Genomic DNA, 23,859 nt, shown 5'->3' with positions numbered 1-23,859 from the left:
TTGCTCGAGTCTGCTCCTCTGACTTCCTATTGTGTTGTCTAATTCTGTAATTTTATTGTTAATCTTTTGGATTTCTACATGCTGTCTCTCTATGGATTCTTGCAACTTATTAATTTTTCCACTATGTTCTTGAATAATCTTTTTGAGTTCTTCAACAGTTTTATCAGTGTGTTCCTTGGCTTTTTCTGCAGTTGTCCTAATTTCATTTGTGATATCATTAAGCATTCTGTAAACTAGTTTTTTATATTCTGTATCTGATAATTCCAGGATTGTATCTTCATTTGGGAAAGATTTTGATTCTTTTGTTTGGGGGGTTGGAGAAGCTGTCATGGTCTGCTTCTTTAAGTGGTTTGATATGGATTGTTGTCTCCGAGCCATCACTGGGCAACTAGTTTTTCCAGAAAATCCGCTGCGTCCAGTCCAAATCCCGGCGAGACAGTTCCCCAGCTGGGACGCTGCTCTTCCTGCTCCAAGACCAGTCACTGCCTCCTGGAGACTTCTCCTACCAGCTGCGTCCCACGCTGCCCGCGGAACCTGCTGGTCTCCCTCCCGGGGTTAGTTCAGGGGGGTGGAGCAGCTCTCTGTGCTTGTGCCGTACCTGACTGGTACGCTGGCTCCAGGCTCTGGAAACAATCGCTGCTTCCCCGTATTAGTTTGTTCTCCGTCTCTAAATCTGTGTTTGTTGTTCAGGGTTCGTAGATTGTTATGTATGTGATCGATTCACTTGTTTTTCCGTGTCTTTGTTGTAAGAGGGATCCGAGGTAGCGTCTGCCTAGTCCGCCACCTTGGCTCCGCCCCCGAAATGTTCTTTTTTATGATGAATGCAATACCATTCCTCTTCAAGTTGTCATTCAGGCATCTTAGACCATATAGTTGTCTGATTCAAAATGGCCAGTACCATTCCATTTCAGTTCACTAATGCCTAGGATATTGATGTTTATGTATTCTACTTCATTTCTGATGATTTCCAATTTTCCTAGATCTGTACTTTTATTGTACTTCATAGATTCCAGGTTCTGATTATTAATGGATGTTTGCAGCTGTTTCTCCCCATTTTGAGTAGTTCCACATCAGCAAATGAAGGTCCCAAAAGCTTGACTCCACCCACATCATTACGGTCGACTTTACTTTGAGGCCTCTACATGTCTGTCAGTTTGTTGTACTGTGGGGGCTTGCATGTTGCTGTGATACTGGAAGCTATGCCACTGGTATTCAGATACAAGCAGGGTCACCCATGGAGGACAGGTTTCAGCTGAGCTTCCAAACTAAGACAGACTAAGAAGAAGGACCCAGCAGTCTACTTCTGAAAATCATTAGCCAGTGAAAACTTTATGAATAGCAGCAGGACACTGTCTGATATAGTGCTGGAGGATGAGCCCCCCAGCTTGGAAGGCACTCAAAAGACGACTGGGGAAGGGCTGCCTCCTCAAGTAGAGTCGCTCTTAATGATGTAGATGGAGCAAAGCTTTCAGGACCTTCATTTGCTGATGTGGCATGACTCAAAATGAGAAGAAACAGCTACAAACATCCATTAATAATTGGAACTGGAATATATGAAGTATGAATCTACAAAAATTTGAAATTGTCAAAAGTGAAATGGAACACATAAACATCAATATCCCAGGCATTAATAGGCTGAAATGGACTGGTATTGGCCATTTTGAATCAGACAATCATATGGTCTACTATGCCAGGAATGACAACTTGTAGAGGAATGGCATTGAATTCATCGTCAAAAAGAACATTTCAAAATCTATCCTGAAGTACAATGCTGTAAGTGATAGGAAAACATCCATACATCTACAATGAAGATCAGTTAATACGACTATTATTCAAACTTATGCACCAACCACTGAGGCCAAAGATGAAGAAATGGAAGATTTTTTATCAGCTGTTGCAGTCTGAAATTGATTGAGCATGCAATCAGGATACATTGATAATTACTGGTGATTGGAAAGTGAAAGTTGGAAACAAAGAAGAAGGATCAGTAGTTGGAAAATATGGCCTTGGTAATAGAAACAATGCCGGAGATTGAATGATAAGAATTTTGCAAGACCAACAACTTCTTCATTGCAAATAACTTCTTTCACCAACATAAACAGCGACTTATACACCTGGTACTCACCAGATGGAACACACAGGAAAAAAACTGGGTACATCGGTGGAAAGAGACAATGGAAAACCCAGTATCATCAGTCAGAATAAGGCCAGGAGCCAACTGTGGATCAGACCATCAATTTCTCATATACAAGTTGAAGCTGAAACTGAAGAAAATCAGAGCAAGTTCTCGAGAGCCAAAATATGACCTTGGGTACATCCTACCTGAATTTAGAGACCATCCCAAGAATAGATTTGATGCACTGAACACTAGTGACCGAAGACCAGATGAGTTGTGGAATGGCATCAAGGACATCATACATGAAGGAAGCAAGAGGTCACTGAAAAGAAAGAAAAGATGAAGATGCATGTTAGAGGAGACTCTGAACTTGCTTATGAAAGTCGAGCCGCTAAGGGCAAAAGGAAGAAATGATGAAGAAAAAGGACTGAAGATTTCAAAGGGTGGCTGGAAAAGACAAAGTATTATAAAGACATGTGCAAAGAGGTGGAGATAGAAAACCAAACGGAAAGATCACGCTCGGCGCTTCTCAAGCTGAAAGAACTGAGGAAAATTTCGAGCCTCAAGTTGCAATAGTGAAGGATGCTATGTGGAAATTATAAAACGACAGAGGAAACATCAGAAGAAGATGGAAGGAATACACAGAGTCATCATACCAAAAAGAATTAGTTGATGTTCAACCATTTCAAAAGGTAGCATATGATCAGGAACCGATGGTACTGAAGGAAGAAGTCCAAGCTGCACTGAAGGCATTTCCAAAAAACAAGGCTCCAAGATTTGATGGAACATCAACTGAGTTGTTTCAACAAACAGATGCAGCACTGGAGGTGCTACCTTGCCTATGCCAAGAAGTATGGAAGACAGCTTCCCGGCCAACTGACTGGAAGAGATCCATAGTTATGCCTATTCCCAAGAAAGGTGATCCAACTGAATGTGGAAATTATACAACAACATCATTGTTTACATTTTTTACAGTGTGTTAATATTCTCATTTATTCCCTTCTGGATGTTTCACTTCTGTAATCTGGTTTCCATGTCCCCTTGCATCTTTTCTTTAGAGTAACTGTTGACCATTTGGTTTCATACAGATAATTTTTTACAAGTGTGCAGTATTCATGGGTAATATTCTTTATTTTATGAGCCAATCATTTATTTAGCTAAAAGGTGACCTCAGGGAGTAGTTTCAGTTCAAGGCTTATTGAGTATCTCAGGACAATAGTCTCAGGGTTTCCTCTAATCTCAACCAGTCCAGTAAGTCTGGGCTTTTTAAGAATCTGAGTTTTGTTGCACATTTTTCTCTCCTTCTGTCAGTATTCTCCTGTTGTGGCCCTGATCAGAATGGTCATTAGTGGTAGCTGGACACCATCTATTTCTTCTGGCCTCAGGTAGATGAGGCCATGGTTTGTGTAGACTGTTAGTCCTGTATATAGTCTCCATTTCATTTTTGACAACATCCAATTTTCCTGGATTCATACTTCATACATTCCATGTTCTGATTATATTTTGGATGTCTGCAGCTGTTTCTTCTCATTTTGAGTAGTGCCACATCGGCAAATGAAGATCCCAAAAGCTTTACTCCATCCACATCATCAAAGTTGACTCTACGTTGAGGAGACAGCTCCCCCCCAGTAGTCTTTTGAGTGCCTTTCTACCCAAGGGGCTCATCTTCCGGCACTCTATCAGACAACGTTCCGCTGCTATTCATAAGGTTTTTACTGGCTAAATATTTTCAGAAGTAGACTGCCAGGTCCTTCTTCCTAGTCTATCTTAATCTGGAAACTCAGCTGAAACCTGTCCTCCATGGGTGACCCTGCTGGTATTTGAATAGCGGTGGCATAGCTTCCAGCATCACAGCAACATGCAAGACCCCATAGTATAAGAAAATGAGAGACCTTTGGGGGATTATACTATTAGACAAATACAAATTTTCAAAAGTTATAGCTTCTTGGTGCAGTTGAATCTTTTAGCATTAATAGCTGCCCCTCTTTATTTCTAGTTAGTAATGCTTTTTTGAAGTATACCTTGAGACTGATATAACTACACTGACTTCTTCTTGATTAGTGTTTTTATGGTATATTTCCCCAACCTTTCACTTTCAAGCTTCCTGTAATATGTTAGATGTGGCTCTTGTCAACAGAATATACTTCGTATGTGTGTGTTTCATAATCTGTCTGTACTTTATTTGAAGCATTTGGTTCTTTTACAGTTAATGCAATTCTTAAATATTTAAGTTTAAATGTGTCCTTATATTTTTTGCTGTGTTTTTGTCTCACCCACTCCATGTTGCTTTCCTCTCTTTCCTTGACACTTTTTTGGATTGGTTTTTTTTTTTTTTTCCATTTTTCCCAAAATTAGCTTGGGAGGAAGGTATGCATTCTTCCATTGTTGTTTTCATGGTTACCCAAGAGAGTCCACCATGCTTGCTTGACTTATCAGAGTCTTGCATAAATTAGCACATATCCTCTCTTTCCTCATAATGCAAGGGCCTTAGAACACTTTAACTCTGTTTAATCCTTCCACCTTCATACAATTTATTGTAATATATTTTAATTATATATATAATTATACATGTATACATATTATTTTATACATATACATATACATGTGTGCATATTTATATATACATATATGTTCATATGTATGTGACACATACGTACACATACATGTACATCCACAAATAATTGTCTTATTATTGTATACAGCCAATAATAGTTTAAATTTACCCACATATTACTATTTCGTTTGCTCTGTGTTACTTCCTCCATCTCCCAGCTTCAAATTGAGATCAATTTTCTTTCTGCTGTATAAACATCTTTCAATATTTCCTTTAAGTGATGTCTAAATGTTTTTAATGTGAGGAAACCCTGGTGGTGTAGTGGTTAAGTGCTACAGCTGCTAACCAAGAGGTCAGCAGTTCAAATCCACCAGGAGGTCCTTGGAAATTCTACGGGGCAGTTCTACTCTGTCCCATAGGGTCGCTATGAGTCAGAATCGACTCGATAGCAGTAGGTGTGGGATGTCTAATGGTGATGAATTTGCTCACTTTTTGTGTCTAAAAATGTCTTTATTTCACCTTCATCTTTTCAGTATGTTTTCTCTGGGTGTAGAATCGTAAATTGGCAGCTATTTTTACTCCATACTTGGAAGAAATCACGCCATTTTATTTCGACTTCCGGCTTCCGCATATGAGACGATTGAAAATATCATGGCTTGGGTTGGGCACACCTTAGTCCTCAAAGTGACATCTTTGATTTTTGCAAAGCAAAGAATCTGTTACTAAAACCTGACAAAATTGTATATTATTTATATGTATATATACATACATACATATATAATATATATATAATATATATATATTATATATATATATATATATAAAAACATGGAAACCCTGGTGGCGTAGCAGTTAGGTACTACGGCTGCTAACGAAGAGGCTGACAGTTTGAATCTGCCAGGTGCTCCTTGGAAACTCTATGGGGCAGTTCTACCCAGTCCTATAGGGTTCCTATGAGTCAGAATCGACTCCACAGCAGTGGGTTTGGTTTTGTTCAATATATATAATATATATATATGATGAAGTCACAGAAAATATCCCACATGAACAGAATAGCAAAAATGCTATCAACAAATCAAATTCAGCACTATATATTAAAAAAATGTGTTCTCATTGCGTATTTACAGATGAGGGCCAGAGATGTTCAGTGATTTCTGCAAGGCCATGCAGCTGGTAGGTGACCCTACCTCTACCTGATTCAAAACCCACACTCTTCCCAATGCAATGGCATCCTAGGTGGTGAGGGCTGGCTTTGCAGTGGAAGGAGTTGTGATGAGGCTCCTGGGCGGGGAACAGCCAGCCTGGGTCCCTTGTGCAGGTTCCAGGCTTGATTGGGACAAGGTGCAAATGCAGAGTGTCCCAGGGGCCTGGTCTAGGGTCCTCTGCCCCGACTTCCGGCTTCCATAGCCCCGACCTGCCTCCAAGTTGCTACAATGAGCTCTCCCTCCATCGACTTACTTCCCCAAGTCCCCCCCACCCCCCTCCTTGTTGCCAGGCCATTTTGCTGGTGGCAGGCCAATGGGTGCAACTGTTGCCTCTGGAGGCGGCCAGCGTTGCCAGGCAGACCCTTACCACGCAGGTCCCGGTGCCATGACAACACGGACGTCTCCTTACGTGCTCTCCTGCTGCGCCCCCCGCACTGAGACGTGAAGTCGGCCTGCCTCCGCTCCCCGGGGGCTTCTGGGAAAGCCGGGAAGGCCACGTGGCCTTGGCGAAGAGGATGCCGGGAGGCACGCGGCTGAGGCGCGTTTCCGGATCTTTCTGAGGGGGTTCTGGAGGGGTCCGCGGCCGGAGGCGCCGTTTCCCCAGGGTCGTGGGAGCGCACGCAGAGTGGTAGGAGGTGAGCGCAGAGGGCCTTCTCTGTGGAGGAGCCGGGAATGACCGAGCCCTGAGTCAGGTTAGGGCGTCGCCGGGCGGGGCCTGAGGGGACTGGCGGCCGGAGTCTGGGTAGAGCACGAGGCGGCGTGGGGGACCGGCAGGCTCGAGGGCTGGCTGAGAGGGATCCCCGGTGATGAGGGCCCGAATAGGGTGCTGTCGGAGAAGGGAGAGAGGGGTCCCGGCCGCAGGGCTGCAGATGGGGGGGAGGACTCCCGGCCCGGAGGGTTGGGGGCACGGAAGGGGCAGTTCAGGTTGTCGGGCGGAGTAGGGCGTGGAGGGGACTCGCGTGGTCTGGCGCTGAGGGTGAGGGGAGGGACGGCCTCCTGGCTACAGGGAGGGGTAGGGCGGGGGCCCCGGGGGCTGAGCGGGGGAACTGGAGGCTGCGGCGGGGTGCGGCGTGGTGACCCCCGGTTGCGGGCGTCTGGGTGGGGCTTGGGAACGGGTCTCCTAGCCCACCAATGGCGTTCCTCTTCCAAATACGTGTGCCCTCATTTCCGGCTCAGGGATGTTGGGAGGTGAGGTTTTAGGTCTGAGGGGGTTGGTTTCAGGTCAGCAAATGGAGGGGTCCCAGGCTCTGCTAGGCTGCAAAATGAGGACCTGAAGGAATACTGAGAGAACCCCAGCCCTGGAACAGAGAGTACCCCAGTCTCGCCAGACCCCTGCTGTCAGCCCTGGGAGATCCCGAGCAAGGCTGTCAGGCAGAGGTGTGGTCTCCCACTACTTTCTTCTCAGGGGTCTCAGGAAGATGTCAGGAGTAAAATATTTTGGGGTTATTGAAGCTGCCCCCTACCCTACATAAAGGTCCCCTCAGTGGCTCAGCCCCTGCTGACAACCCTGGGAGACCCGCTGCGGGGGGGGGTGGTGTTTCCTGACTTCCGGCTTGGGAGTCCGAGAGCCGAGGCTGGTCTGAGGGGTTTCAGCCTTGGATCCAGGCCTGGTCAAGCCTCCACGTGAGGATGAGAGAACCCGGAATCTCAGAATATAGAGCCCCCCCCCCCCCCCCCCGAGGAACGTGCCCCTTCTGTTAGTCCTAGAAGACCCAGGAATATTTCAAGGACTGGGGCTTCCACTCAGTTTTGCCAGTACCTGAGGGGCGGCGCATTGTCTGAAAGCGGTCTCAAGCACCAGAGGGGAGGGATCCCGGCCCTGCCAGAAGTAAAGGGAAGGACTGAGGGGACCCCGGGCCTCAGAATAGAGGGGTCCCAGAGAAATACACCTCTGCTGTCCGCTCTGGGAAACCCCAGCTACCCCTTAATTCGGCCCCGGGGTCTGAGGTAGGCGGGACGTGGTCTTAGCGGGTTATCTCAGATCATAGGAGAAGAAGGGGCTTTAGATCATCAGAGGGGAGGGGTCCAGGCCCTGCCAGGAGTCAAGTGTAGGACTGGGGGAACCCCGGGTCTCAGAACAGAGGGGCCCCAGAGAACCTGCCCCTGCCATCAGCCCTGGGAAACCCCAGCTACTCCTCGATTCGGCCCCGGGATCTGAGGGAGGCGGGACATGGTCTTAGTGGGTTATCTCAGATCATAGGAGGAGAAGAGGCTTCAGATTATCAGAAGGGAGGGGTCTAGGCCCTGCCAGGAGTCAAGGGGAGGTCCCTGAGACAGGAATAAGGGGACCCGATGCCTCAGAACTCTCTGGAACCCCATAGAATCCGCTCTTTTCTGTCAGCCCTGGGAAACCCTGGACAAGAGTGGCTGGACGTGATGGGCCCTTATTTCACCTCGGGCGTCTCAGGGAGGTGGGACCTCGATCTGAGGCAGGACGCTTCAGGTCGTCTAAGGGGGGGACCCAGGACCTGCCAGGTGTCAAGGTGAGGACCCTCAGGGAGGGCTGAGGGGAATTCTCCACACTCACAGAAACTGGCCCAGCCCCCACTGTCAGACCTGGAGACCCAGGACATGGCTGTAAGGCTGAACCAACTCCCACATTTCTGCTGAGGAAGATAAAGGTCTTGAACTGAGGGGGCTGGGCTCAGGTCAGCAGAGGAGTCCTGGGCCCTGCCAGGTGTAAGGTGAGGACTCTGAAGGAAGACTAAGGTGACTCTGGGCACCATAACGCTGCTACCCCCACCCCTCGCCCATGCTCTCAACCCTGGGAGATGGAGAGGGGGACAGGGTGGCCTGCTGAGGTGTTTTCTTACTTCCGCCAGAAGGAGCTCTCAGGGAGGCTTGGTGTGAAGGTTAGCAGAGAGAGGAGTCCCGGGACCTGTTAGAATCCTGTTAGGACCCTGAGGATGAATTGAGAGCTCCTCCCACCCTATACAAAGGGGACCCCACAGAATCCCACCCCTGCTGTCAGCCCTGGGAGACCCCAGTTAGAGGTGGCTTCATGTGGAGCCTTCTCATTTCTGCTTTGGTGACGTCAGGGAGGGCAGAATCTTGGACTGAGAGGTGGGAAGTCAAGTCAGTGAAGGGAGAAGTCCCAGGCCCTGCCAGGAGTCAAGGCGGGGACCCTGAGAGAAGACTTAAGGGACCTTAGACTGCAGAACAGAGGAAACCCTGCAGAATGCCCGCCATAATCTTGCTGTTCATCATGGGAGGACCTAGTCAGTGGTGGTTAGATGTGGCCCCACTCACTTCTTTGGAGTGAGGGGGATGAGGGAGAGAGGTCTCAAGGAGATGAGGCTTTGGTCTGAGGAGGTCCACATACAGATGTGCAAGCACTTACACGAGTAAAGATGAATGTCCTGAGAGAGGATTTGAGGATATCCTCATCTTAGAAGTAATGGGCACCAGCTTTGCCCTGCTCCTTCTTTCAGCCCTGAGAGGCCTTGAGCAGGTGTGGTTAGTGGGGACCCCTTCTCCTCCTCATAGACCTCAGGGATGTGATTTCTTGTTCTGAGAGTCTTCTCTCAGATCAGCAGAGGGATGAGGACCCTGAGTGAGCACTGAGGAGACCGCCAACCCTGGAAAATGGGGACTTCCCAGAGTCCACTCCACCCCTCCCGTGAGCGCTGGGAGACCCAAGACTGAACTTGCAGTCAGCATCCTCAGGTGCCCCTCAATTCCTCTTTCAGGGACACAAGGAACCAGGAGTTGAGGGCCTTGGTCTGAGGCACGTGTCCTCAGGTCAGCAGAGCGGAGAAAGCCCAGGCACTGCCAGGAGGCAAGGTGAGAACACTGAATGTGTACCAAGGTCCCACTCACCCAAGAAGAGAGGGAACCCCACAGCCCCTGACCCCACCCACCCCACTGTCAGCCCTGGAAGCCCTGGCTACACCCTGAGGAGCCGTGTCATTTTCTCCTTCAGGGCCTTAGGGGACAGATAGACAGGAGACCTGTGAGGCCTTAGAGAAAACTTGTAAGTTGGCCTTTGTTGGAGCCATGAAGGTTGAGTTTCATAGCTAAGGCCACTCATACTCTCCCTGCCTTTCCCACAGGCCTTTAGGCTCCCATCACCCACCCTCTTCCTTTAGGGTCCTAAGGGACAGGGTGACAGGAGACCTGTGAGGCCCTAGAGAAGACCTGTAAGTTGGTCTTTGTCAGAGCCGCCAAGGTTGAGTTTTTCAGCTGAGGTCCCTAACACTCTGCCACTGTCTCCTGCAGGCCTGTGGGCTCTCACAGCCCACCCTCCTATCTGCACTCCCCGACAAGAGTCACCATGCCTCGCCCATCAAAGCGTCGGCGTTACATGTTTGAGCAAGACCTTCAGCCCCAAGGTGGGACGCAGGGCCCAGAGGGAGGGCAGTTTCTTGTGGCTGAGGAGGAGGAGGCCTCCTCCTCCTCCACCTGCTCTTCCTCTTTCCCCTTGTCCTCTTCCTCCTCCTCCTGTCCCCTGAACCTAAGCACCCCAGAGGAGGTTTCTGCTACTGGAACACCCAGTCCTTCCCAGAGTCCCCAGGCATCCTGCTCCCCCTCTGCTGCCGTTGCAGCCAGTCTGTCCAGCAACTCTGCTGAGGGCTCCAGCAGCCCAGGGGAGGGTCCAAGCACTTCACAGGCCCAGCCAGATGCTGAGGCCTTGCTCAGAGAAGCAATAGATGATAAGGTGGCAGATTTGGTACAGTTCCTGCTCCTTAAATATCAGACGAAGGAGCTCACCACGAAGGCAGAAATGCTGACCACAGTCATCAAAGAGTACCAGGACCACTTCCCTGTGATCTTCAGGGAAGCCTCGGAGTGCATGCAGCTGGTCTTTGGCATTGACATGAAGGAAGTGGATCCCACCAGCCACTCTTATGTCCTCGTCAACACACTGGGCCTCACATATGATGGGATGCTGAGTGGTGATCAGGGTGTGCCCAAGACTGGCATTCTGATACTTATTCTGAGCATAATCTTCCTGGAAGGCAACTGTGCCCCTGAGGAGAAGATCTGGGAAGCTCTGAGTGTGATGGGCGTGTATGTTGGGAGGGAGCACTTCATCTACGGGGAGCCCCAAAAGCTCATCACCGATGACTGGGTGCAGGAGAAGTACCTGGAGTACCGGCAGGTGCCCGACAGCAGTCCTGCCCGCTATGAATTCCTGTGGGGTCCAAGGGCCCACGCAGAAACCAGCAAGATGAAAGTCCTCGAGTTTTTGGCCAAGGTCAATGGCAGTGACCCCAGATCTTTCCCGTTTTGGTATGAGGAGGCTTTGAGAGATGCGGAGGAGAGAGCCCAGGCCAGTGTTGCTGCCACGGATGCCACTACAGCCATGGCCAGTGAAAGTGCCGAGGCCATGTCTGGCAGCTTCTCCTGCCCCAAGTAAAGTTTCAGGCCATCCCTTACTCTGTGTTTGAAGAGGGTGGTCACCGTTCTAAGTAGTGGAGGGCAGGGGCGTAACATCTTTGTGTTCCTGTTTTGTAAGGGTGACTTGTAGCCTTATTTCTTTTTCTTGTTGGCGTTTTTCAAATGCTGTTCTCTTGAATAGATAAGGTTTAATTAGTTTCAGAATCTAAGTTTATCGGTGGCATCGATCACACATTTATTGCTTTTTTTGTGTTTCAAGAGTAAGAATTTTGTTATTTTGTAAAACAAATTGGGAAACCTTATATCTTATTCAGTGATTTGAACCAAGATAACATGGCATTGGAACAGGAATTTCTTTGGAAATGTGAAGTAACTCAGCAGTAAAATAGAAAAAAGATTTTCGGATGCCTTTATTCTTTTTAGTCTGTTATTGTGTAACATTAAAATATATGTACCTGGATTTGCTTGGCTGATTCCTGAATGTAGGAGAAATTAAACTTTAATAAATGGAAGCCCCTGCTCACTGGCTCATTTTTTTCCCCCAAACGTGAATTGAGCATCTGCTGTTTGGGAGACACAGTGTTGCGGGGGGACAGGGAGAGGTCCTCATAGGATGGTAGTGTCCAGGAGCAGCAGTCATACAGGAGGAGGGTACCATGTCCCCTAAGACCTGCAGGCCCAGTACAAGAGGGTGTGGGGAGCTGGGGTTCCAGGGGGGAGCCGCCACGAGTAAATGCCCTAGTCAGGGCAGCTCAGGGCTCTGGGAAACTACAGTTGCCCTTGTGAACTTCACTGTAAGAAAGGTGGTGTGACCAAGTGGCCTGAGTCTAAGATGGTGTCTTTGAGGAGAGACAGAAGCCTGGATGGAAAACTGCTCTTGGCGGGTACTTTTGGGTCCTGGAGAAGCCAGAGAGAAAGCTCCAGCTCAGGCAGGTATGGGCGTTGTCTCCTGCTGTTGTCCCAGTGCAGGTGAGCCCAGTGCAGAGCCAGCTGCTTATGCCTGCAAGGAGTTCCTGAGAAGTGGAGGTGAGGCTCCCTTGCCGTGAGGCCCAGGGGCACTGGGCTTCCTTCCACTCTTTCACTGGCCGACGACAGCCCCGCCCCTCCACTGAGAGGACATTTTCCCTAGGTCACCTTCAGTGCACTCTGGTCAACTTTAAAGAAGGACCGGTGGTTGGTGGGGTGGAAGGAATGAAAACAGCGGTTTGGATGGAAGAGCAGCTGGGAGGGAGGGAAGGACTTGGTCCTAGACTCGAATTCTAGGAGCTTCCAGTGGCACCCAGCTGGGGACGACACCCCTACACCCAAATTAAATAATGGCTCCTCTAAGGAGAGAATATTTTTTGGGTCTTAAATAATTAGAAATAGTTGCCATTCATTAAAGATCCAGTATATGCCAGACACTATCAGGTGCTTTACGTATGGCATGTAAATTCCTGCCTAAGGCTCAGAAACCAAAAACCCGTTGCCACGGAGTTGATTCCAACTCATAGCAACCCAGTAAGACAGAGAACTGCCCCATATGGTTTCCAAGGAGCACCTGGTGGGTTTAAACTGCTGACCTTTTGGTTAGCAGCTGTAGCTCTTAACCACTGTGCCGCCAGGGTTTCCCCAAGATCACATGGCCAGTAAGAGTCAGGGCTAGGACTAGAACCCTGGTCTGAATTCATATCCAGTTGACACTGTTCCCACTCCTCCTATTCAAAGTGAGAATTTCTCTCTTTACTTCATTTCTCTCTTCAGTACTCCTTAATGTCTCTTGAGTGACAAGACCCTATGGCCAAAGTACTAACAGCAAGGCCTAAAGCAGGAAGGTGGTCACGAGAAGCAAGTATAATGTGGGTTCCCCTGGGTTCCTCCGTCAGAGCCCTCGGTTTCTTGAGAGCCACCTTGCCCAGAGGCCAACATCTTTTGTCCCATCCCCACACATTCCCAATCACAGCACCTTCCCCTACCCGCCTCCCCATGTGCCCTTCTGTCCAACTCTGGAACCTGGCCTGTGACCTGCTTGTCCTTGCTCCCAGAGGAACAGTCCAGAGTCACCTGCCCCCCCCACCTGTGAGTGTTCCTCCTTCCTGAAGAAGTCCCCTGGCTGCCCTCTCCCTCCCCCTGGAAGCCCTTGGATGGCAAAAGCCCCTTCAATGGGATAGTTGACTTTAGATATTGATGTTTAAACACCTGGTCACACTTTCTGGGCATCTTTAAGAAATTCTTTTTTCCAAGTCAGCTGGTGAGTAGAGTCTGATTTGAACTATAATCTGCTGGGCTTGGGATACAACCCTGAAGTTAGAGAGGTTTTTGAAACTACCCTAATATTTGAAGTAGGATTTTAATGGGGTGTCTTATTTAAAATTGGCCACTGAACACATACGCAAATTGGTACAGGAATGCCTGAGTGATGCAGATGGTTAACACACTCGGCTGCTAACCAAAAAATTGGAGGTTTGAGTCCAGCCAGAAGCACCTCGGAAGAAAGGCCTGGTGAGCTATTTTTGAGAAATCAGGCACTGAAAACCCTATAGAGCACAGTTCCACTCTGACACACATGGAGGCATCATGTGTTGCAGTCAACTCAAAGGCAACAACTGGTCTTTTACAGAATTCCAGGTTAACATTATATTTTTCCTTTCAGTAATTTAAAGGTATTAGAACATTACTCCTCTCTCCTCTGGCCTTCGTTGTTTAGGCAAGAAATCTGCTGTTATCATTATCTTCATTTTTCTATGGTAGGCAAATTGTCTTTTTACTCTGGCTACTTTTAATATTTTCTCTTTATCACTGGTTTTAAGCAATTTGATTATGAGGTGCCTTGGTACAGTTTTCTACATGTTTCCCACTTCTTAGATATGTGAATTTGTAGTTGTCATCAATTTTGAAAATTTTTCATCTGTTATTTCTCCAGATATTTCTTCTATCCCCATTTTTCCTCTCCTTCAGGGTCTCCAAATGCATGTATATTACAGCCGCTCGAAGGTACCTCATAGCTCACCAATGGTCTATTCATTGTTTTCAGTGTTGTTTTTGATTTCTGTGTTTCATTCCAGAAAATTTTAATGCCATGTTTTCATGTTCGCTAATCTTTTCTTCTGCATGTCCAATCTGCCATTAATCCAAACCAGTGTCTTTTTTTTATTATAGTGATTTACACATAACAGAACATAGAGCAATTTACCAGTTTCTGCACATACAATTCATTGGCACTGATTACATTCTTCAACTTGTGCAACCATACTCGATAGCACTTTCCAAACCAGTGCATTTTTTTTTTTAAGGTCAGACATTGTAGCTTTTATATCTCTCAATTCATTTGGCATCTTTTTTTATATCCTTTTTTAATCTTTCCTCTTATTTCTTGAGCATATGGAAGACAATATAATAGCTATTTTAATGTCCTTGTCTTCTAACCCTATCATCTGTCTCATTTCTAGGTAAGTTTCAATTGATTGATTTTTTTTTCCCTCATTATCTATTGCACTTTGCTGCTTCTTTGAATGCCTGGTAAGTTTGATTGGATGCCAGACATTACAAAGTTTATGTACCTTGTTGAGGGCTGGATATTTTTGTGTTTCTATAAATAACTATTCCTGAGCTTTGTTTTGGGAAATGGTTACTTGGAAGCAGTGTGACCCTTTTGGGCCTTGCTTTTAGTTATTGGTAGGTGAGATCAGAGTAGTGTTTAGGCTGATATTTCCTCACTATTAAGCCATATGGGGCAGGACTGGGCAACATTTCCTTCTGTTATACAGAAGGTCACTGTGAGTCAGAGCTGACTAGAGGGCACCTAACAACAGCATGAAAGCAAAACACTTCTGAGTACCCTAACCAGTGCCCCAAGAATTAGGAGGTTTTCCACTCTGATGGGGACAGGAACTATTCCAAGTCCTATGTGAGCTCCAGAGTTCCTTCTCTATGCAGCTGTGTCCTTTCTGGAATTTTGTCCTGCAGACTCAACCCATCTTGGCTTCCCTGGACTCCCAGCTCTGTCTCGTCAACTCAAGGAGACAGCCAGGCTCTCCTTCTGTGTGCTGTGGTCTGCTGTCTCCAGGCAGTCAGCTGGGGCAATGATCCGGCTCACCTCACTTGTTTTTCATCTCTCAGAGATCACTGTCTTTTCCCTGATGTCCAATAAATTGAAAATCACCTTTTTACATATTTTTTAAAAATTTGTTTTAAGTAGGAATGTAAATTTGAGCTCTGTTAAGGCATTTTGGCCAAAAGCAGAGGCTCTGTAATCCAAATTTCAAGCCTAAATTATCTATGCACTACAAATGCCCAACATTTCAAACTTATTCAAATTAAACCTAGTATTGAATGTGCTTACATACAACTGGGAGAGTATACAAAAAATAGCAACAATGTTTTTCCATAAGTGGTGGAAATAGAAGTGATAAATTTTCTTATTTATGCTTTCAACGTTTTCCAGTACTTTCTAAAAGGCAAATGACTTACCATTATAATTATAAAAATTGTAAATGTTTAAAAATGTGATTTAGACTATCAAAAATAAACACATTCTCTAGATGGTTTGCTTGCAATATTGATCAGCCTCTTGTGGGATTCTTTTCAGTCGGATTCTTTTCAATCCCTGGCATGCTTGCAACTTGGGTAACCAAAAAGAAACAAAAAACTTTGAAATCCAATTAGTAGGCTCTATGTATCCAACTTCTCACAGACTGTCAAACACAATCCTACACAGGTGAGAATCTAAAGATCTCCCTCTAGAAAAAGTAGTAACTGATATTTTAAAAGAGAAAATTATATTTAAACCATATTTCCATGACATGATTGCTTCCAATATTTATATAAACAACTGTGTGCAGGCAATGTTGGCAGGAGGAATTACCACAATGACATTTATTATGAGTGTTGTTTATATGTCTCTTGTCAAAGCTTGTTTATATATCTCTTGTCAGTGTTGATAATAAACAAGTTATTTAAAAAATATACTCTTCAGTCACTCTTGCCATTAATTCCAAGTCATGCCTGAAAATGCATTTTTATTTAAACACTCCTAGATTTTCATGAATATGATACAATATTTTTACAACGAGGATCTGCATTTTCCTACATAGATGATTATTCTGCACGTAGATTTAAGTTAACACATGGTCATCTTTCACAAAGTAAATACCATGCAAAAAGAACTGCAATTCACGATTTTGTGTTAGTTATATCTCACATACTTATTTTCTGAATCCAGAATTCCTACATTTTAGTGTTTTCATGAATGATTTCTCTCACATTGATATGATTCCATATTATCCTTGTGCCTCGGGAATTTTCTCACCACTGTACCTTGTGTTCCTTGTTCTTTTGCCTTTGAGAAGACTACACATCCTCTTCCATCCTGTGGGTATTTTATCTTTCTTTTTTTGGCCCCTGGCCGCCTTCTGAAACATCAATCCCTGAGTTTTACCAAATAATTTGGATCCCAATGTATTTCTATACATTCTCAGTTATAAAATATATGCACATAGTTTATTTCTTTGCAATGGACTAATCTTACATTTATTCTCTTTTAATATACAGGCTCACATTCTTTTTTTTTAAATAGTATTTATTGAGCTTTAAGTGAACGTTTACGAATCAAGTCAGTCTGTCACATATAAGCTTATATACACCTTACTCCACACTGCCACCCACTCTCCCCCTAATGAGTCAGCCCTTCCAGTCTCTCCTTTCGTGACAATTTTGCCAGTTTCCAACCCTCTCCACTCTCCTATCTCCCCTCCAGACAGGAGATGCCAACACAGTCCCAAATGTCCACCTGATACAAGTAGCTCATTCTTCATCAGCATCTCTCTCCAACCCATTGTACAGTCCCTTCCACGTCTGATGAGTTGTCTTCGGGAATGGTTCCTGTCCTGGGCCAACAGAAGGTTTGGGGACCATGACCGCCAGGATTCCTCCAGCAGGCTCACATTCTTTAAAAAAAAAAAAAAGGAATTACCAAACACCAGTGTCTTTGCCAATACTTTTTTATGCCTATCCCATTTTATATTTAATGAGCATTTTCTCTTTGCAAAATAAAAACTCTTCATTATTTTCCCATGTTACCACCTTTCTTCTGTATGGGCTTTTGCTGTAGAACTAAATGATTTTCTTGCCATTCCACATTTTTTAACAATTACAGATTTTGCTCACTCTGGATTCTGTATCCTTCTCACTATCATCTGACCTCTGGTTCTTGGAACTTGAGCCACTGGCCTGCTGTACTGCCTGCCAATCATGGGATTCATCGACCTCCGCAGCCCATGAGCCAGTGGCCTGCCATCTAACCTGCTGATCTTGGGTTGGTCAGCCCCTGCAGCTACATGAGTTAGCAGAAGCCTCCAGCCTGACACCTGACCCACAGACTTGGGACTTGCCAGCTTCTGCAACGATGTGAGCTATTTCCTTGAGATAAGTCTCTCTGTCTATATATGTGTGTGCATGTGTGTGTATTTTTTAGCTACAGGTTTATGGAGCCCTGGTGGCACAGTGGTTAAGAGCTATGGCTGCTAACCAAAAGGAAGGCAGTTCAAATCCACCAGTGGCTCCATGGAAACATTATGGGGCAATTCTACTCTGTCCTATAGGGTTGCTATGAGTTGGAATCAACTAGATGGCAATGTTCTACTTCTCTTTCTCTCTCTCTTTATATATATGTGTATGTATATATACACACACACACATACACGCTTCACTGGTTTTGCATCCCTGGATCATAAGACATCTATTCATTTACATGATTATAATACGTGTTCTGTTGCCCTTTCTGAAAATTCCTATATATCTTCCTCTATAAAGTATACAGTTCCTATGTTGTTGTTGTTGTTAGGTGCCATTGAGTTGGTTTTGACTCATAGCGACCCTATGTGTAAAAGAACGAAACACTGCCCAGTCCTGCGCCATCCTAACAATCGTTGTTATGCTTAAGCCCTTTGTTGGAGCCACCGTGCCAATCCATCTCATTTAGGGTCTTCCTCTTTTTTGCTGAACTTCTACTTCACCAAGCACGATGTCCTTCTCCAGGGACTGATCCCTCCTGAGAACATACCCAAAGTATGTAAGGCACAGTCTCGCCATCCTTCCTTCTAAGGAGCATTGTGGTTGTACTTCTTCTAAGACAGATTTATTCATTCTTTTGGCAGTCCATGGTATATTCAATATTCTTCCCCAACACCACAATTCAAAGGTGTCAACTCTTCTTCGGTCTTCCTTATTCACTGTCCAGCTTTCACATGCATATGATGCGACTGAAAATACCATGGCTTGGGTCAGATGCACCTTAGTCTTCAGGGTGACATCTTTGTTCTTCAGCACCTTGAAGAGGTCCTTTGCAGCAGATTTACCCAATGCAATGCGTCTTTTGATTTGTTTGACTGCTGCTTCCATGGCTGTTGATTGTGGATCCAAGTAAAATGAAATCCTTGGGAACCTCAATCTTTTCTCCGTTTATCATGATGTTGCTCATTGGTCCAGTTGTGAGGATTTTTGTTTTCTTTATGTTGAGGTGCAATCCATACTGAAGGCTGTAGTCTTTGATCTTCATTAGTAAGTGCTTCAAGGCCTCTTCACTTTCAGCAAGCAAGATTGTGTCATCTGCATAATACAGACTGTTGATGATTCTTCCACCAATCCTGATGCCCTGTTTTTCTTCATATATAGTCCAGCTTCTCCAATTATTTGCTATACTTTAACTATATCCAAAAAAAGCTATTGCTAATCAACAAGCTTTTTAATTTCTCAGGCTGACGTTGGATATTTCAGCTTCTCTGATCTTTTCATAAAACTAGCTCTTGGTTCTATTAATATGTCATGAATTGAATTGTATCCCCCCAACATATCTGTCAACTTGGCAAGGTAATTATTTCTGGTATTGTATGATTGCCTACCATTTTGTTATTTGATGTGATTTCCCTACATGTTGTAAATTCTATCACTATGATGTAGTGAGATGGATTAGTGGCAGTTATAAATTGATAAGATCTACAAGATTAGATAGTGTCATAAGCCAATCTCTTTTAAGGTATAAAAGAGAAAAGTGAGCAGAGAGAGGGGGAACTCATAGCACAAATAAAGCAGCACCAGGAGCAGAACATGTCCTTTGGACCTAGGGTTCCTGTGCTGAGATGCTCCCAGACCAAGGGAAGACTGATGACAATGACCTTCCTCCAGAGCTGACAGAGAGAGGAAGATTTCCCTGGAGCTGGTGCCCTAAATTCGGACATCTCGCCTACTGGACTGTGAGAGAATAAACTTCTTTTTGTTAAAGCCATTCACTTGTGGTACTTGCGTTATAGCAGCACTAGATGACTAAGGTAAATATTACTTACTCTTTTCCTAATATCAGTTTCATTTATTTCTGCTCTTATCTATTTCATTCCCATTCTTCTGTTGCCTAGAGTTTAATTTACATTTCTTTTTATAGTTTCTTAAGGTGGAAGCTTAGATTATTATTATATTTTCTTTTTTGGTGGAATTTAAAACATTTTATTTTATTTTTTAAAAATTATTGTGCTTTAAGTGAAAGTTTACAAATCAAGTCAGTCTCTTATACAAAACCTTATATACACCTTGCTATATACTCCTATACATGTGTCTGTCAGTTTGTCGTACTGTGGGGGCTTGTGTGTTGCTTTGATGCTGGAAGCTATGCCACCGGTATTCAGATACCAGCAGGGTCACCCATGGAAGACAGGTTTCAGCTGAGCTTCCAAACGAAGACAGACTAGGAAGAAGGACCCAGCAGTCTACTTCTGAAAAGCATTAGCCAGTGAAAACCTTATGAATAGCAGCAGAACATTGTCTGATATAGTGCCAGAAGATGAGCCCCCAAGGTCAGAAGGCACTCAAGAGATGACTGGGGAAGAGCTGCCTCCTCAAAGTGGAGTCGAACTTAATGACGTGGATGGAGTAAAGCTTTTGGAACCTTCATAGGCTGATGTGGCATGACTCAAAATGAGAGGAAGCAAACAGCTGCAAACATCCATTAATAATCGGAACCTGGAATGTACGAAGTATGAATCTAGGAAAATTGGAAATCGACAAAAATGAAACGGAACATGTAACCATCGATATCCTAGGCATTAGTGAGCTGAAATGGACTGATATTGACCATTTTGAGTCAGACAATCATATAGACTACTATGCTGGGAATGACAACTCGAAGAGGAATGGTGTTGCATTCATCGTCAAAAAGAACGTTTCAAGATCTATCCTGAAGTACAACGCTGTCAGTGATACAATAATATCCATACGCCTACAAGGAATACCAGTTAATATGACTATTATTCAAACTTACGCACCAACCACTAGGGCCAAAGATGAAGAAATAGAAGATTTTTATCAGCTGCTGCAGTCTGAAATTGAACATGCCTTCAAGATGCATTGATAATTACTGGCGATTGGAATGGCAAAGTTGGAAACAGAGAAGAAGGATCAGTAGTTGGAAAATATGGCCTTGATGATAGAAACAATGCCAGAGATCGAATGACAGAATTTTGCAAGACCAACAACTTCTTCATTGCAAATACCTTCTTTCACCAACATAAACACCGACTATGCACATGGACCTCGCCAGATGGAACACACAGAAATCAAATTGACTACATCTGTGGAAAGAGACGATGGAAAAGCTCAATATCAGAACAAGGCCAAGGGCTGACTGGAACAGACCATCAATTACTCACATGCAAGTTCAAGCTGAAACAGAAGAAAATCGGAGCAAGTCCACGAGAGCCAAAGTATGACCTTGAGTATATCCCACCTGAATTTAGAGACCATCTCAAGAATAGATTTGATGCATTGAACAGTAGTGACCAAAGGCTAGATGAGTTGTGGAATGACATCAAGGACATCATCTATTAAGAAACCAGGAGGTCACTGAAAAGAGAGGAAAGAAAGAAAAGACCAAGATGGATGTCAGAGGAGACTCTGAAACTTGCTCTTGAGCATCGAGCAGCTAAAGCAAACGGAGGAATTGATGAAGTAAAAGAACTGAACAGAAGATTTCAAAGGGTCTCTCGAGAAGACAAAGTAAAGTGTTATAATGACATGTGCAAAGAGCTGGAGATGGAAAACGAAAAGGGAAAAACACGCTCGGCGTTTCTCAAGCTGAAAGAACTGAAGGAAACATTCAAGCCTCGAGTTGCAATAGTGAAGGATTCTATGGGGAAAATATTAAGCGACACAGGAAGCATCAAAAGAAGATGGAAGGAATACACAGAGTCATTCTACCAAAAAGAATTAGTCGCTGTTCAACCATTTCAAGTGGTAGCATATGATCAGGAACCGATGGCACTGAAGGAAGAAGTCCAAGCTGCTCTGAAGGCATTGGCGAAAAACAAGGCTCCAGAAATTGATGGAATATCAATGGAGATGTTTCAACAAACAGATACAGCGCTGAAGGTGCTCACTCATCTATGCCAAGAAATAGAGAAGACAGCTTCTTGGCCAACTGACTGTGAGATTCATATTTATGCCTATTCCCAAGAAAAGTGATCCAACCAAATGTGGAAATTATAGAAGAATATCGTTTATATCACACACAAGCAAAATTTTGCTGAAGATCATTCAAAAATGGCTGCAGCAGTATATAGACAGGGAACTGCCAGAAATTCAGGCCAGTTTCAGAAGAGGACGTGGAACCATGGATATCATTGCTGATGTCAGGTGGATCCTGGCTGAAAGCAGAGAATACCAGAAGGATGTTTACCTGTGTTTTATTGACTATGCAAAGGTATCCGACTGTGTGGATCATAACAAGTTATGGATAACAGTGGGAAGAATCAGAATTCCAGAACACTTAAGTGTGCTCATGAGGAACCTTTACATAGATCAAGAGGCAGTTGTTCGGACAGAACAAGGGGACACTGATTGGTTTATAGTCAGGAAAGGGGTGCATCAGGGTTGTATTCTTTGACCATACCTATTCAATCTGTATGCTGAGCAAATAATCCGAGAAGCTGGACTATATGAAGAAGAATGGGGCATCAGGATTAGAGGAAGACTCATTAACAGCCTTTCATATGCAGATGACACAACCTTGCTTGCTGAAAGTGAAGAGGACTTGAAGCACTTACTAATGAAGATCAAAGACCACAGCCTTCAGTATGGATTGCACCTCGATGTAAAGAAAACAAAAATCCTCACAGCTGGACAAATGAGCAACATCATGGAAAATGGAGAAAAGATTGAAGTTGTCAATGATTTCATTTTACTTGGATTCACAATTAATACCCATGGAAGCAGCAGTCAAGAAATGAAAAAAAAAAAAAAAGAAATGAAAAGCCACATTGCATTGGGTAAATAAGCTGCAAAGGACCTCTTTAAAGTGTTGAAGAGCAAAAATGTCACCTTGAAGACTAAGGTGCACCTGACCCAAGCCATGGTATTTTCAATCGCCTCATATGCATGGAAAAGCTGGACAATGAATGCGGAAGACCAAAGAAGAATTGACACCTTTGAATTGTGGTTTTGGCGAAGAATGTTGAATATACCACGTACTGCTAAAAGAATGAACAAATCTGTCTTGGAAGAAGTACAACCAGCATGCTCCTTAGAAGCAAGGATGGCGAGACTGCATCTTACATACTTTGGACATGTTGTCAGGAGGGATCAGCCCCTGGAAAAGGACATCATGCTTGGCAAAGAACAGGGTCAGCGGGAAAGAGGAAGGCCCTCAATCCGGTGGATTGACACAGTGGCTGCAACAATGATCTCAACCATAACAACGATTTTAAGGATGTCGCAGGACTGCGCAGTGTTTTGTTCTGTTGTGCATAGGGTTGCTATGAGTTGGAACTGACTCGACGGCACCTATCAACAACAACTTTTGGTTTCTTGCAATAGTGTTTTGTAGTTTTCTTTGTATAGGGCTTTTACATCCCTGGTTAGATTTATTCCTAAGTTTTTTTTTTTTTTATGGACTAAATATTATAAATGGTATTTTTTTTTTCCTGATTCTCTTTTCGAAGTTCTCTTTGTTGGTGTATTGGAATCCATTTGATTTTTGTTTGTTGATCTTGTATCCTGCTACTCTGCTGAATCTTTCTATTAGTTCCAGTAGTTTTCTTGTGGAATATTTGGAGTTTTCTGTGTATAGTGTCATATGAATAGGAATAGTTTTTCTTCCTTCTTCCCATTTTGGATGCCATTTTTTTTCTTTTTCCTGCCTTATTGCTCTAGCTAGGACTTCCAGCACCATGTTAAATAAGAGTGGTAATAAAGGGCAGCCTGGTCTTGTTACTCTTCTCAGGCGAAATGCTTTTAATCACTCTCCATTGAGAACAATACTGGTTGTTGATTTTGTATAGGTGCCTTTTATTATGTTGAGGAATTTCCATTTTATACTTGTTTTATTAAGAGTTTTTATCAGAAATTAGTACTGGACTTTATCAAATGCCTTTTCTGCATTGATTGAGATGATCGTGTGATTCTTTTATTTTGTTCTACTTATGTGGTGGATTATGTTGATTGATTTTCTAGTATTGAACCATCCTTGCATACCTGATATGAATCCCACTTGGTTGTGGTGTATTAATTTTCTGATATGATGCTGAATTCTGTTGGCTGGGATTTTGTCAAGAATTTTTGCCTCTGTATTCATGAAAGATACTAGTCTGTAATTTTCTTTTTTGTGGTATCTTTGCCTGGTTTTG

General features: G+C 44.4%; 1 protein-coding gene across 1 annotated transcript; it reads left to right on the top strand.

Annotated features, from left to right (window-relative positions):
* The first annotated feature begins 10,019 nt into the window (after positions 1-10,019).
* MAGEA10 (MAGE family member A10) lies at positions 10,020-12,756 on the top strand. The gene has a single exon (XM_003421223.3). It carries the CDS (start codon positions 10,149-10,151, stop codon positions 11,232-11,234), a length of 1,086 nt encoding a protein of 361 aa, XP_003421271.1. The 5' UTR covers positions 10,020-10,148; the 3' UTR covers positions 11,235-12,756.
* Positions 12,757-23,859: the final 11,103 nt, after the last annotated feature.

This window comes from Loxodonta africana, chromosome X (assembly GCF_030014295.1).
Source record: "Loxodonta africana isolate mLoxAfr1 chromosome X, mLoxAfr1.hap2, whole genome shotgun sequence".
NCBI classification, from domain to species: domain Eukaryota; kingdom Metazoa; phylum Chordata; class Mammalia; order Proboscidea; family Elephantidae; genus Loxodonta; species Loxodonta africana.
The sequence above is the reverse complement of the archived record's forward strand: the minus strand, read 5'-3'. Positions and strand labels throughout refer to the sequence as shown.

What these genes read in the sequence shown, in the direction of transcription:
- MAGEA10 (XM_003421223.3), top strand. Translation starts at nt 10,149, where the DNA reads ATGCCTCGCCCATCAAAGCGTCGGCGTTACATGTTTGAGCAAGACCTT.